The sequence below is a fragment of the Vitis riparia genome, chromosome 8, assembly GCF_004353265.1.
Source record: "Vitis riparia cultivar Riparia Gloire de Montpellier isolate 1030 chromosome 8, EGFV_Vit.rip_1.0, whole genome shotgun sequence".
In the NCBI taxonomy this organism is placed as follows: domain Eukaryota; kingdom Viridiplantae; phylum Streptophyta; class Magnoliopsida; order Vitales; family Vitaceae; genus Vitis; species Vitis riparia.
In genome coordinates, this window is record NC_048438.1 from 20,964,369 (window position 1) to 20,980,568 (window position 16,200).

The 16,200-nt window shown below is 40.1% G+C and overlaps 1 protein-coding gene across 2 annotated transcripts in view; it reads left to right on the forward strand.

Moving 5' to 3' along the window:
- The window catches only part of LOC117919603 (rRNA biogenesis protein RRP5), a 47,259-nt gene that overhangs the window by 29,497 nt on the left and 1,562 nt on the right, over positions 1-16,200 (forward strand). Inside the window, exons 22-34 of one of the 2 annotated variants that reach the window (XM_034836798.1) lie at positions 5,170-5,338; positions 5,427-5,575; positions 5,976-6,059; positions 6,162-6,262; positions 6,506-6,659; positions 6,760-6,834; positions 6,987-7,140; positions 7,817-8,487; positions 14,482-14,627; positions 14,717-14,900; positions 15,077-15,175; positions 15,333-15,676; positions 15,771-15,947. In XM_034836798.1, coding sequence (XP_034692689.1) covers positions 5,170-5,338; positions 5,427-5,575; positions 5,976-6,059; positions 6,162-6,262; positions 6,506-6,659; positions 6,760-6,834; positions 6,987-7,140; positions 7,817-8,487; positions 14,482-14,627; positions 14,717-14,900; positions 15,077-15,175; positions 15,333-15,676; positions 15,771-15,947 — 2,507 coding nt within the window. The remainder of the gene's footprint in view (positions 1-5,169; positions 5,339-5,426; positions 5,576-5,975; positions 6,060-6,161; positions 6,263-6,505; positions 6,660-6,759; positions 6,835-6,986; positions 7,141-7,816; positions 8,488-14,481; positions 14,628-14,716; positions 14,901-15,076; positions 15,176-15,332; positions 15,677-15,770; positions 15,948-16,200) is intronic. The other variant, XM_034836799.1, reaches the window with a different exon arrangement.

Consider the following 16,200-nt stretch of genomic DNA (forward strand, 5'->3'; position numbering starts at 1 on the left):
GAAAGGTAAGCACTCTGGATGGCATACGGTTAATCAAATAGGTAGCTGTGAGAATAGCTTCCCCCCAGAAATAGTTTGGAACATTAAAGGAAAACATAAGGCACCGGGCAACCTCCAAGAGATGTCTATTCTTGCGTTCAGCCACCCCATTTTGTTGTGGGGTGTCAACGCAAGAACTTATGTGGATAATGCCGTGATTTTGAAGATAAGTACTGAGACTACTAGTAAAGTATTCCTTTGCATTATCTGACTTGAGGACTTGAATTTTGGAATTGAATTGATTTTGAACCATAAGATTGAAGGTTTGAAAAATGTGCCCGACCTCTGACTTTTCTTTCATAAGGAAAACCCATGTTACCCGTGTATGATCATCAACGAATGTCACAAACCATCGAGTGCCAGAAATATTTTTTATCCGGGAGGGACCCCACACATCACTATGTACTAGAGAGAAAACAGTCGAAGGTTTGTATGGGATTTGAGGATATACTGTTCGAGTATGCTTTGCAAACTGACAAATTTCACAGTGATAAGATGCTGGATTTTTATTGATAAATAATTTGGGAAACAATTTTGCAAGGTAAACAAAGCTAGGATGACCAAGGCGATAGTGTAACATTATAATGTCACTATCTTTATTGACCTTAGAATTTGACACGGACTTGAAAGACTCTAACATACTCTGAGAATGTACGCAACTTGCTTGAGAGGCTTGGTTTGAGAATTGGCCACATGAGAGGAGGTAGAGCCCGGAACACAGTTCAGCACTGCTAATCATCTTCCCCGATTTCAAGTCCTGAAAAACACACAAGTTTGGATAGAATTTAGTAACACATTGGAGATCACGGGCCAATTTGCTAATGGACAAAAGATTACAATCCAAGTTTGGAACATGGAGGACAGAGTCAAGATATAAGTCTTTAGTAAGTTTTATAGAACCTGTCCCGACAATTTTTGACTTTGAACCATCAACAATATGGACGGATGAATGACCATTACTTGGCTTGTAATTTTGAAGAATGGCAGCATCTCCTGTCATGTGATCAGAAGCACCTGTGTCCACTATCCACGGCTTCATTCCTCCTCGATTAGCAGTGAAGGCTACACCGGTAGTACTGCCACTGCCAACTTGGCTTAATAGTTTCTGTAGCATCTCCATCTGCTCTTTGTTGAATGGACTCGGCTCGGGAACAAATGTGCTCTCAGAGTTGGCAGCCAGGTGTGCTCTGCCATCTCTGTCAAACCGTGGCTTTGGTTTCCAATCAGCCGGTTTGCCATGAAGCTTCCAGCAAGTCTCCTTATAATGGCCTAGTTTCTTACAATAATCACACCAAGGCCTATCCCGTTTCTGACGATCTCCACCACTACTATTAAATGACCGAGCAGCAAGGACAGAGGCATCCAATGTTGGGGCAGGTTGCTCTTTGGATCCCATCATCACTTTCTTTCTACTTTCTTCACGCCTAACCTTTGAAAAAGCCTCCCTGAGACTTGGCAGGGGTTTAATGCCCATGATTCGGCCTCTAACATCATCCAATTCCCTGTTTAGTCTTAGGAAAAACTTGAACAGTCTCTTTTGTTCCACAATTTTCCTGTATGTTGCTGCATCATCAGAACATTTCCATGAGTGAGTCTCGAATAAGTCAAGGTGCTGCCAATACCTTGTGAGTGTGTTGTAATACTGAGTAACTGTCTGCTTTCCTTGGCGGAAGTCATGTAGGGCTGATTCAACCTGAAAAAGTTCTGAAGTATTTTCAGAACTTGAGTAAGTTTCTTTGGCTGCATCCCATATGTCCTTTGCAGTCCCAAACAGCAAGAAATTTTCACCTATGTCATTGTTCATGGAATTGATAAGCCATGACATGATCATGCTGTTTTCAATCTTCCACTTCCTGAAACCCGGTTCTGTAGTTTCTGGCATGGCTGCTTCTCCAGTGAGGTACTCATCCTTTCCTTTACCGCAAATGAATAGCAACACAGATTGTGACCACTGTAAATAGTTATGGCCATTTAATTTGTGTCCTGTGATGAGAATAGGAGAGGAATCACTGCCACCAAGGTTTGGAATTTCAGATCTGCCCCCTGATTCTGGTGACGTGACGCTGGATACTTGTGATGATGCCATTCCGTATTTTGTCATAGACCGGAAAGGTAGAAGAACACTTCCCAAGCCACGTGCAGGGATTGGAGTTGAGAAAAAATAGCCAGAGGACGCCGGAAAAACTGATCGGAGGGCCCGCGGAGGCAAAAGAACCCCAAAAGAGGCACGTGCAGGGCTCGGATGGCAAAAACAGGTAAGAAGGGTGGCTGGTCGGCGTCAGGCGAGCTTGGAGGAGGAAGCGCGTCGCCGGAAAGTAGCTCACGCGCCCTCATGCGCCAGCGCGTGAGATGCAGTCGCCCGTCGGAAAAACGCGCGTGGCCGGCGCGTGGATGGTTTTTTGGCTCCGGTGCTTTGGGAAAAATTGGAGATCTCCTCTAGGCGCTCCTTGCGGTGTAGAAAAAACCGTCGCCGGAAAAGTCGCCGGCGGTGAATGTTTTCTGACGACGATTCGACCGACCGGAAAACGTTTTCTCCCTTGGCTTTGAGAACAGGGACTGATGACCGGAATGAGAGATGACCAGAGAGAGAGATGGTCGGATTGAGAGATGGCCAGAGAGATTTGGCCGGAATGAATGATGGCCTGAATAAGAGGTGGCCAGAAGGGATTAGGGTTTCAGAAAACTGGCTCTGATACCATGAAGAATTTCTGAATTCTTTTATTGATTTTTTAGGTACACACCATACACATATATATACACAAATGACTGAATAAGAAAATATCAATCTAGCTTGATTCTCTCCTAAAATTAGGAAACTGAATCATCCTAAATGATCTCTCCTTTTTTATTCCTAAAATACTTTCCTAAATTAAAACCCTAACTTTGAATGCCAAATTTCAACACCTTGCCATAGTCAAAAGTTTGAAATACGGAGGCCAACTCTTTGCTTGCCTTCTCGCGTCACCTAGAGTAGTCCTTTGAGTAGGCTGCTCTTGTGCATCGACAATATATTGAACCTTTGCAGAGCAAGCCTCTGTTCCTTGGTAATTTGGGGATGAAGACTCCAAAGGGCCTCCCTGAAAGACTCACAAAGGGCCCTTACTACTGTGCGAACTGTGCTCACATCTCTTGAAGAAGAAAAAGGTCCAGAACTACAACATCTATTTGGGCTTCCTCCATACTGGGCCAAAGACTGAGTGGGCCTTGAACTTCCTCCACTACTTGGGTTGCTTTCACGTGCTAGTGGGCTTACTCTTTCTTTCCCCAAATTGGGCTTGCCCCCTCTTTCATTAAGGGCTTGCACCTTCTTTCCTTGAAATGGGCTTCACAAAAGTTGGGCCAAGGGCCTTTGGTTCAGTTACTTGGACTTCAGAAGACTTAAGGCTCTTTTCCTCAACTAGGCCCCCCCTTTTCTCTTTGTGGGCTTTATAACTTTTTGGACAGAAAAGGGCTGCCTTTCCACTAATAGTGTCTCCTTCCTTAAGCCTTTGTTTGACCCAAAATTTGAAGAGGAAACAGGAGCCTGTGGGAGACAACCATCACCAGGATTCAAACTAGTGTCGCCACCTGTCCTTGTAATAGGACTTTGCCTCCTGTTGCAGTCACTTCTCACTGCACTATCCTTCCAGCCACAGTACTCATCTTCTTCCTCCCCAACGACTGAGACTGGGACTGTGAAGCTCCATGCCCCATCTATCACCTCTAAGAACGCCAGTAGCGCAACATTGGCTTTCATCTCCACCTTCAACTTGATCTTTGATAGATCGATTAATTTTAAGGACTGTCGATCAATTTCTGTTACAACCCCCCAATGATTCAATAAATGATGAAGATGAATTTCCGATTGTAAGTGGAAAGGAAGACCTCGCTACTCTATCCATCCTCACTTAAATTTTCCGAGTATCACCGTGTTTTCCTTTGGCAACCACCTTCTTAACGAAATCACAACACCTCCCTTCAGTGAAACTGTTGCTACTCCTTTAAGCCAAAGAGCACTTCCAACGGAATCCACAAATAATAATCCTTTGAAGAATGATATTGGTGTAACAGACACCATACCTTTCAAACAAATAACTCTTGCAATAGCCCTTCCAACATCTGACCAATCCTCTATGTCGTTCTTGCTTTCGCAAATCACAGCTCTAGCCCATTTTTCCATTGGAACTAAAGCGCCTTGATGAGTCCTTGACTTTCCCCTGAACTTCTTGATGAAACCCAAAGGGCTCTCTAAAATGACCGCCTTCTTTAGTTGCTCCAAAAACCAAATAATCTCTTCATTATTGAAAACCACGGTGAAAACAGCACCTCAACTTCTTTCTGTGATTGAAATCCACTTCCCCCCATGAGTGCATTCGAAACTGATTTGAAAACTCTTACTCTCCAACACGCAAAACCTTCTTTCCAGGTTTTCTTGGCAAGACTCATCTTGAATCCGGACAATTATATACAAGTGAAATAATTCTTTCGCATCCACTCTAGCTTTGATAGGACTAATGTTCCAGTAGGCAATATCCTTTTGGAAGTCTGCTGTTGTGACAACAAGTTCAGTCACAGGAGGGGAGGGGCCAGAAGGAGGACATGAAACAAAGGAAGGCTGGCGTTTATATTATCTGATATGTTGTTAGTTGCTCTTCTACATGGATATTTTGCTTTTTCATGAGAACTTACTATGCAGCAGAACTCGTTTATCAATAGGGGTACAGTATTTGGTCTGTTGGTCACAGGTAATGATGATATGATAGTCTATTGGATTGTAAGCCACTTATTCTACTTGATGAAGCAGTTATCTTTATGCTGGACTTGTATCTGCTTTCTGATACCTGTATGGGCTGCCTTTCTTTATCTTATAACATTTTCTGGCAAGGTTCAGTAAGCTTTCCTTCATTAGTTAGGCCTGATTGGCTTTGAAAAGTGTGCATTCTCATAGTTTTTTTTTTAATATTCTCTTTGTACAGGTTGCTGATACAGTATAATATTTTGTTTTCTTTCTATATATGGGATATAATATTGTTCTGTACTCACTATGTGAATTACCTTTTGAATGTTTGCTTCTTTCTTATGGAGTTCTAGTTAGTAAATATATTCTGAATTGTTATTATGGATTGTAGACTAACCTTAATTGTGACCCAGATTGCTAAGCTTCAGTTATCAGACTCCGAACACTCTGAGTTAAAATGGGCTGAAGGCTTTAATATTGGCACTGTCATTGAAGGAAATATTCATGATGCAAAAGATTTTGGAGTTGTCATCAGCTTTGAGAAGTATAATGATGTTTTTGGTTTTATCACACACTATCAATGTATGTTCTCTTATTCAAAACCATCTCTGTTCATTGATCAACTATTAAATTTCAGCCAATAATCTTTAGTGCAATTTATTTATTACAGTAAATGGAACTACGGCGGAAAGAGGTTCCACAGTTCAAGCTGTGGTTCTTGATGTTGCCAAGACAGAACGCCTTGTGGATTTATCTTTAAAGCCAGAGTTTCTTGATAGACACAAGGAAGACAGTTCTAACAGCCAGGCTGGCAAAAAGGTGGTCCTCAAATTGATTCTTTTAGGGCTGTCTTTAAGATACCATCACTCGTTATCCACTTATATTTACTTTTGTTTGTTTGCCCATCATGATATATATGAACAGAAGGGATGAAATTAGCCATGCCATGGCTGTATGTTCTCTAACCTCTCTTTTGTTGCAAGGGCTTTTCTGTTCTTATGTAACCATACAAAGTTCTTAGGAAAAATAACAGTTTTTCTCTCTCCTACGTTGTCTGACATTTTATCTTCTGACTGGTAGTTTACCATTTCGATTTGTGGTGTGGCTTAGTCATTTCTTGTTATCACTTCATTTTTTATGTTTACTGATGAAGATTTTAAGTCTTGCTTTTTGCATGCTTATGGTTTTTGTGCTTAACATGTTCAATCCTTCGTTCCAGAAACGCAGAAGAGAAGCATACAAGGAGTTGCAACCACATCAAACTGTAAATGCAATTGTGGAAATTGTGAAAGAAAATTACTTGGCAAGTCTTTATTGTTATTTAATTTGATAATAGCTTGGTGTCAGTAATTTATTCAATACCTCAAACTCATTCCACCATGATTTGAATTGTTGTCCAAAGCAGGTTCTTTCATTGCCAGAGTATAACTATGCTATAGGATATGCTTCTGTATCTGACTACAACACACAAAAGTTTGCTCAGAAACAATTTCTTCATGGGCAAAGGTAAGCCATTCTTTCAAGTAGTTAGTCTCATTTGATTGGTTCAAGCATATTAAAATTTTATGGCATCAGTGTCCTTGATAGAAATGACTTTTTCCCTAGCTTTTGCATTATGTTGCCCTGCTTTCAAAAAGCAGTTTGTTATTGGCCTTAACAGTTGTTTTCCATATCTATAGCTGGCAAGTTGCTATAATTTTGAATATATTACAAATGAGTTTGCAAGCTGATATTGTTAATGTGGTGCAGCGTCATTGCTAGTGTTATGGCACTTCCAAGCCCTTCAACAGTTGGAAGGTTGCTTTTGGTTCTTAAATCTGTTAGTGAGGCTACAGAGACTTCTAGTTCAAAAAGGGCCAAAAAGAAATCCAGCTATAATGTGGGATCTCTGGTTCAAGCAGAGGTAGATAATTTTAAATTTGTATGCAGTTATTATCTTTGCATTTTGGTATTGGAATTTGAAATGATATTGAACCACTAAATCTTTAATTTCTGCTTTCCAGATTACTGAAATAAAGCCTCTTGAGTTAAGGTTGAAATTTGGAATTGGTTTCCATGGGAGGGTTCATATAACAGAGGTAAGAATTTTCTTGAATGATTTTGACTTGATAGGTTAAAAATAGTGATTTTGTGGTTTATCATTTGTATGTTTTTCTTTGTTTATGCTGCATTAGTAGAAATGTATTTACCTAATCATTGGATTTTATGCAAGTTTAACTTGTCTTGTCAGCAGGTATGTGATGAAAATGTTATTGAGAATCCCTTTAGTAACTTTAGGATTGGGCAAACAGTGTCTGCAAGAATTGTTGCAAAAGCCAATAAATCAGAAAATAATGGTAAAAACCACCAATGGGAGCTGTCCATCAAACCAGAGATGCTTACAGGTAAAAGCATATGAAGCGATGTTTTCTTATTTTGTCTAACTTGAATCCTTCACATTCTTGATTTCTTGTTTAATGAATTCATTCTCTCTAAATTTTTAACTCTCAGCTGAACTAATCATTATTTTAAATGGTTAAGTTTGGATACAAACTCTTTTGGCAGTTTGTTCCATCTAGGGCATATCTGCTTTAAACTGTAGTGATTGATGAAAAAAAGTCTCATGTAACATGAAGTAGTTAACCCATCCAATGAAATTTTTTTAGTTTTATTTATTTATTTATTTTTATTTGGTGGGAAAGCAGGAAGACATCCTAAATCCAACACTATAAAATCTGGAACTTTTATTGGTGTTAACTTGGGAGGGACTGGTAACAGACACAAAACCACCTGAATGCTTTCTAGTAGTCTATGCATGATGCAGAAATGCCTGAAATTACCAGAAACTGCCATCTTCTAATCAATTTTTTGCCAATGTCATTTATCCATTGCTGCTTCCTCTATATTGACTTTAATTCATCCAAACTGTCTACAACCTTTGCTTTCGTGTGATTCATTTCTGCAGAAAGTAACCTACAACTGTCTCTTTGTCTGTTAATGTTCTCACAAGCTAGAACATTGTCATATCTGCTATTTCTTTGCCCTTGTTAATTTGAGATCAGCATGGTAATTTCTTTACAGGTTCCATTGAAGTTGAGAACAAGCTTGTGGATGCAGAATTCAGGATTTCAACTGGACAACGGGTAACTGGTTATGTGTATAAAGTGGAAAATGAATGGATCTGGTTAACGATATCGCGTCATATTAAGGCTCAGCTATTTCTACTTGACACTTCATGTGAACCTAATGAACTTCAAGAATTCCAGAAGCGCTTTGGAGTGGGAAAAGCTGTTTCTGGTTATGTTTTAAGTGCCAATAAGGAGAAAAAACTATTGCGCATGGTGCTACATCAGTTCTCCGTCTCTAATGAAACACTTGATGGCAAAGTTTTAAATATTGATAATCAACACTGCAACCCTCCTATTGAGAACTTGATTCCCCATATTCATGAAGGAGATACTCTTGGTGGTAGAATTTCCAAAATACTTCCAGGTGTTGGTGGATTGCTTGTCCAAATTGGTCCTCATCTGTATGGTAAGGTTCATTTTACTGAACTAAAGGACTCTTGGGTGTCTGACCCATTGTCCGGTTATCATGAAGGGCAGTTTGTAAAATGCAAGGTCCTGGAAATAGGCCATTCAGAGAAGGGTACTGTCCATGTTGACTTATCACTACGGTCATCCTTAAATGGCATGCATTCACCTAGCAGCGTAGAAAAGATAGACAATCTTCATCCTGATATGCTTGTGCAGGTAAATATGCTTTGATGCTTTTCTCAATTTTCACGGTGCATTTTGCTTTTCTCAATCTTCATCTTTAGAGTCATAAACAATAAAATACAGTAGAGCCTGTAAACATCATTTTCTATGCAAGTGCAAACTATGGGTCAAGCTACAATTTTCATCATATATGTGCATATTATTTTCCATTATTTTAGTGGTGGCACCCCATGCGATTTCCAATTGCTTGCTCCATTATTGCCTTGCATATGCTCCGTGCTCCAGCTTTGATTCTCACCATCAATAAATGAATGTGTTGTGGCTTACTTCATGAACATAATGAATGAATCTTTTCAATCAAAGCAGGAGCATCTTCCATTTATTCATATGTAAACCACACTTGAACTAATATCCAGATCTACAAAAAACTCCTCCCCCTGGTTCCATAAATGGGATCCCATTCCATTGCAACAGCTAGCAGGGCCAGCTTTGCTTGGTTCTCTAATGGGCTTGCTTCCTGTGAGTGTGCCCCCTGTTGAATATAATGTATTTATAGTGTACAAGTTTATTTCCTTTCCTAATATAGGTCAGATATATGGTAGTTAGGTCAACCTAGCCTTGTATATATATTTCTCTATTGTAAGAAGTTAAATAGATGAATGAGAATTATGGTTCTCTCTCGCTCTCTTTCAACATGGTATCAGAGCCAAGGGAGAAAACTTTATTCTTTCTAGATTACCCGTGTAATTAATTCCGGGAATCCGTCCAGTGACTGTGTTTCATTCCGGTCACCTTTTCCATCTCCCAAAGCTTTCCGGTCAGCCATATCGTGGTCAGAAAACCCTCGTCACAGTCAACATTTTTCCGACGATATTTTACGACGACTTTTTTTTTCTCGGCGATATTTTCCGACATCGACCACATCATCAGGAGCGGAAAGAGGAGATCAGCAACTTTTCTCAAAGCACCGGAGCCAAAAACCCACCCACGTGCCACTCTTCTTTGACGGCCTGAATCCCACGCGTCGGCGCGTGGCCCACTTTCCGGTGCCGGGCTTTTTCCAGCAGGCTCGTCCCGTGCCGTCTTGCACTTCTAAGCCTTTGTCAGTCCTCTCCGAACCCTGCTTCTCCTTTTTTTTGGCATTTCAACCTCCGTAGGTCTTCTTTCAGCCTCCTCCGGCCTCTGACGGCAGCTCCCTTCCTTGGCCGAGACCTGTGTGTGCCTTGGGAAGGCCTCTTCTTCATCCCTAGTCACTTTTCTCCTTTGGTTGGATCCCGACATACTAGGTTCTTCTTCCACAGCTGTGATCCGACCTCCCTTTAGGGCTCTCTTCGATCCAAACGTGATTCAATCTCAGATGAAGTGGATATGGCGATTAAAAATCCTTACATCCGTCATCTTTGGATCTCCTACTATCACATCAGAAAAATTGATTGGTAGTGAGAATTATCTCTCTTGGTCAGCATCCGTGGAACTCTGGTTTATGGGCCAAGGTTATGAGAATCATCTTGTTACACCTGAGGATGCTATACCTGATGTTGACAAAGTGCAATGGAAGAAGATCGATGCATAATTATGCAGCGTATTATGGCAATTTGTTGATCCCAAAATTTTCCATCATCTTCGTGTTTACAAAACCTGCTTTAAATTTTGGACTAAGGCTAAAGATTATACACGAATGATATTCAACGATTTAATAAGGTGGTTTTTGATATTGTTCATGTGAGACGGCAGGACATGAATCTGTCTACTTATATTGGCCGGATTGCGTCTCTTAAGGAGGAGTTCTTAACTTTGATGCCCTTCACTAATGGTGTTGAAGCTCAACAAATACAGACTGACAAGTTCTTTATGGTGTTAACCCTCATTGGCCTTCGTCCAGATCTTGAGTTTGTCCGAGATCAGATTCTTGGTAGTCCATCAGTACCATCTTTGGATGATGTGTTCGCTCGTCTCTTACGCCTCTCCTCTACTCAGACCTTGTCGACTGATGGTCCTTCAGATTCATCTGTGTTAGCCTCTCAGACTAACTCTCGAGGAGGACGTAGTGGCAGTCGGGGTCGAGGACAACGTCCTCAATGCACCTATTGTAATAAGCTTGGTTACACTCGAGATCGTTGCTATCAGTTACATGGACGGCCTCCTCACACTGCCCACATTGCTCAGTCATTTGATCCTATGCTATCTCGACCTGACTCTGCTGCGAGCTCCACATCTCAGAGTATCACCCTTACTGGTAGTGATTATGATGCCTATCTCCGATATCAGGCAGCCACATCAACTTTTGTTGCTTCTGTTGCCCAGACCGGTAATGTCTCAGTCTGCTTTACTCAGTGTCCTTCTCTTGGCCCGTGGATTCTAGATTCTGAAGCATTTGATCATATCTCTGGTAATAAACACCTTTTCTCCTCTATTACTACTACCTCTGCCTTACCTACTGTTACTTTAGCTAATGATTCCCAAACTATGGGTAAAGGTATTGGTTTAGCTCATCCTCTCCCTTCCCTACCTTTCCATTCTGTCCTTTATGCCCCTGAGTGTCCTTTTAATCTTATTTCCATCAGCAAAATAATTTGCACTCTTAACTGTTCTATCACTTTTTCTGATAAATCTATGATCTTACAGGACCGGAGTGCGGGGAAGACGATTGGCATAGGGCGTGAGTCTCAAGGCCTCTATCACCTCACATCGTCTTCATCTCTTGCAACTTGCATTTCCACCGATGCTCCTCTTCTCATTCACAGTCGTCTGGGTCATCCTAGTTTCTCCAAATTCCAGAAGATGGTCCCTCGTTTTTTCCACTTTGTCGTCGCTTGCGTGTGAGTTGTGTCGGCTTGGGAAACATACTCGTATCTCGTTCCCAAAACGTTTGAATAATCGGGCAAAGTCTCCTTTTGAATTTGTCCACACTGATGTTTGGGGTCCGTGTCGGACTATGTCTACTTTAGGATTTCAATATTTTGTCACTTTCATTGATGACTATTCAAGATGTACTTGGTTATTTTTAATGAAAAATCGAGCTCTATTCTCTATTTTCCAGAAATTTTATGCTGAAATCCAAACACAATTCAATGTTTCTATTCGAGTGTTACGCAGTGACAATGCTCGGGAATATTTTTCTACACCCTTTACTTCTTTTATGTCCCAACATGGGATCCTCCATCAGTCATCTTGTGCTCATACTCCTCAACAAAATGGGGTTGCTGAACGTAAAAATTGACATCGTGTTGAGACAGCTCGTACCCTCCTTCTCCATAGTCATCGTGTTTTTAGGGGGATGTTGTTCTCACAGCCAGTTACTTGATTAATCGTATGCCCTCATCTATATTATATGACCAAATCCCTCATTCTCTCATTTTTCCTACCCAAGATTTTTATTTCCTTCCTCCTCGTGTCTTTGGCTGTACTTGTTTTGTTCATACTCTCACACCTGGACAGGACAAGCTCTCCGCCAAGGCTACGAAATGCATCTTCTTGGGATACTCTCGACTTCAGAAGGGCTATCGTTGTTATTCCCCTGACACTCATCGTTATTTTCTCTCCGCTGATGTCACCTTCTTTGAGGACTCTCCATTCTTCTTATTCTCTGAATCTCTTCCCATTTCTGAAGTATTGCCACTTCCCTATATATCCCCTCCTTTAGATGCGCTCTCTCGTCCTCTTCAGCTTTATCATCGTCGACATCGTGCTGTTGCTCCTCTTCTCTCTTCAGCTGAGGTACCTGATGACTCACTTCCTGTCCCACCGATTTCTCCTACCCCGACCCTGTCATCTACTGACCATTTGCCTATTGCTCTTCGGAAAGGTAATTGATCTACTCGTAATCCTCATCCAATTTATAATTTTTTGAGCTACCATCAATTATCTTCATCCTATTTTGCATTTGTTTTTACTTTATCCTCTGTTTCTCTTCCTAAGAGCACTAGTGAGACACTTTCTCATCCTGGGTGGTGACAGGCAATGGTTGATGAAATGGTTGCTCTACACTCCAATGACACATTGGATCTTGTTTCTTTACCTCCTGGTAAATCTACAGTTGGATGTCATTAGGTCTACTGTTAAAGTTGGTCCTAATGGTCAGGTTGATTGCCTTAAGGCCCGCTTGGTTGCTAAAGGTTATACTTAGATTTATGGTTGTGACTATGGTGACACCTTCTCTCCTGTTGCCAAGATTGCTTCTTTTCGCTTATTTCTCTCCATGGCAGCTATGTGTCATTGACCTCTTTATCAGTTGGATATTAAGAATGCTTTCCTTCATGGTGAACTTCTCGAGGAAGTGTATATGGAGCAACTACCTGGTTTTGTTGCTCAGGGGGAGTCTGGTTTAGTGTGCAAGTTACGCCGCTCTCTATATGGCTTAAAACAGTCTCCTCGGGTATGGTTTGGACGTTTTAGTTCAGTTGTTCAAGAGTTTGGAATGCTTCGGAGTGAAGCAGATCATTCAGTTTTCTATCATCATAACTTTTCGAGCCAGTGCATCTATTTGGTAGTTTATGTGGATGACATTGTCATTACAGGCAGTGATTAGGAGGGTATCCAAAGACTAAAGCAACACTTTTTCAACCACTTTCAAACCAAAGACTTGGGCAAACTCAAGTACTTTCTGGGACTTGAAATACCTCAATTCAGTTCAGGTGTGGTTATGTCACAAAGGAAGTATGCCTTAGACATCTTGGAAGAAACATGTATATTAGAATGTAAACCTGTTGACACTCCTATGGATCCAAATGTCAAACTTGTACCAGGACAGGGGGAGCCTCTAAGAGATCCTAGGAGATATCGACGACTTGTAGGCAAACTAAACTACCTCACCATCACTCAGCCAGACATCTCTTTTCTTGTGAGTGCGGTTAGTCAATTTCTACAGTCACCATGTGACAACCATTGGGATGATGTGATCCGCATTCTTCGATATATGAAAGGAACACCAAGCCAATGTATGTTGTATGAAGACAGGGGCCATACCCAAATTGTTGGTTACACAGATGCAAATTGAGCTGGTTCACCTTCAGATAGGCGTTCCACCTTAGGGTATTGTGTTTTTATTGGAGGTAACTTAATATCTTGAAAGAGTAAGAAACAAGATGTAGTGGCCAGATCAAGCACCGAAGTTGAGTATCAAGCTATGACTTTGGCAACATGTGAACTCATATGGTTGAGGCAACTCCTTCAGGAATTGAGATTTTGAAAAGATGAACAGATAAAGTTAGTCTGTGACAATCAGGCCGCATTGCATATTGCATCAAATCCAGTCTTTCATGAAAGGACTAAACATATTGAAGTTGGCTGTCACTTCATTAGAGAGAAGATCGCATTAGGGTGTGTTGTTACAAGTTTTGTTAATTCAAATGATCAACTAGCAGACATCTTCACTAAATCTCTCAAAGGTCCTAGGATTAAATACATTTGTAACAAGCTTGGTGCATATGACATATATGCTCCAGCTTGAGGGGGAGTGTTGAATATAATGCATTTATAGTGTACAAGTTTCTTTCCTTTCTTAATATAGGTCACATATATGGTAGTTAGGTCAACCTAGCCTTGTATATATATTTCCCTATTGTAAGAAGTTAAATAGATGAATGAGAATTAAGGTTTTCTCTCTCTCTCTCTCTCTTTCAACACCCCCCATAAGGTACAAGGGTATGCCTTCCATGATAGGGGTGAATTCTTGTGCAAATCATGTGTAAGCTAAAATTTGTTTCTTGAGAAAAGGGATATCTGACGATAAAAATATCCCAACTTTTGCATGACAGCAGTCCTGCACATTATGTAGTCACTACACTGTATAAATCCATAACCACCAGCACTACTACCATTGCCACTACAACTAGCTTTGTTTACTGTCTAGTGACTGGTGAAATTTGTTTCTCCAGGATTTTTGCTTATTATTATCTTATTTGTTTATCTTTGCAACAATTACTACTGCTTGTAGTAGTAGTTTGTTAATGTCTGGTGACATTTATTTTTTCTCCAGGATATCTACTGATTATATTATTTGTTTATCTTTCTCTTGGACTTGATTAGGGATATGTTAAGAATGTTACCTCAAAAGGATGTTTTATTTTGCTTTCCCGGAAGCTTGATGCTAGAATCCTCCTTGCAAATTTATCTGATGGATATGTTGAAAAACCTGAAAGAGAATTTCCTATTGGAAAACTTGTAAGTGGAAGGTAAGTAGGGTTTTTTACCAGTCAGACAAGCATTTAATATTTAATAGTTGACAGTTATCACCATGTAGTGCTGAGAAACTTAAGTGCAGGGTGTTATCTGTGGAGCCTTTGTCTCGGCGAGTTGAAGTCACCCTCAAGACGTCAAGTGCAACTAGTGTGCAAAAATCTGAAGTAAACGATTTTAGTAGCATCCTTGTTGGAGATATTATTTCTGGCACGATTAAGAGGGTTGAGTCGTATGGTTTATTTATAACCATTGATGACACAAACATGGTGAGTTATTAAGTACTTTACAAATTTAGTACACCATAACCCACCATTAGTTTATGTTAAGACTGACCTCTATAAATGAATTTTGTGGACATCTTGCAATTTTTAATACATAGTGCGGATAGTTTATTGAAACTCAATGCTCAAACAATATTTTAATGGTGTTTTTTTTTTTCCAGGTTGGGTTGTGCCATATTTCAGAGCTTTCAGATGATCATATTAGCAACATTGAGACTAAATATAAAGCTGGGGAGAGAGTTGCAGCAAAGATCTTAAAGGTAAATATTTTTCTTGTACAAAAAGTGCTTGCTCATCATTTGAATCAGTTATGTGAATGGTGCATTGTGTTTAGTAATTCTTTCTTTAAGATCATGCCAATTAATGATTAATCTTTTATTGGCACCATATTTCTAATTTTTCAACCCATCTGGACAGGTGGATGAGGAAAGGCACCGGATTTCTCTTGGAATGAAGAATTCATATATTAAAGAAACAACCCAAAAAAATGGTTTTGTTGATGACACTCAATTGTCAACATTTCTGGAAAACGACTCTCGTGAAATCCAAAATTTGGATGTTGAATATGAAGACGAAGAGTACCCAGTTCTTTCACAAGTGGAGTCAAGGGCCTCAATTCTTCCACTTGAGGTTGATCTTGATGATGTAAATCACTCCAATTTGGATGATGCAGTTGGTCAAAATCATATTTATACTAACGAGACAAACACCATAGATGAGAAAAGCAAGAGACGGGCCAAGAAAAAGGCCAAGGAAGAAAAGTAATTTTGATTCTAGCTGTTTGACAATCCCATCATTTCGGGGCTACTGTATAGAATTTTACTTTTGTACTAATCTCTTCACTGTCCTCCACAGGGAGCAAGAAATTAGGGCTGCTGAGGAACGACTAATGCTGAATGATGTGCCAAGAACTGCCGATGAGTTTGAAAAGCTGGTTAGAGGTTCCCCTAATAGCAGCTTTCTATGGATAAAATACATGGCTTTGATGCTGTCTTTGGCTGATATTGAGAAAGCTCGCTCAATCGCTGAAAGGTATTAGTTTTTTGCTGTATTATTGATTAGCTAAAAGCAGAGTTTTCCAAAAAGATTTAAAACCTAGAAAACTAAATTTGTGCAGTGGGCTTATGCAAGAGTTTTGTATGGTGGGCTTATGCATGTTTCTGTATTCTTTTTTTGGAAGGACAGTGGTTTTTTTAATACCTATTCTTGTATGGATATCAAAGTTTTATTTTAGAATAAGAAGACAAATAGTTGTTCAAACTTGAAATCTAATTCACTTCAGATA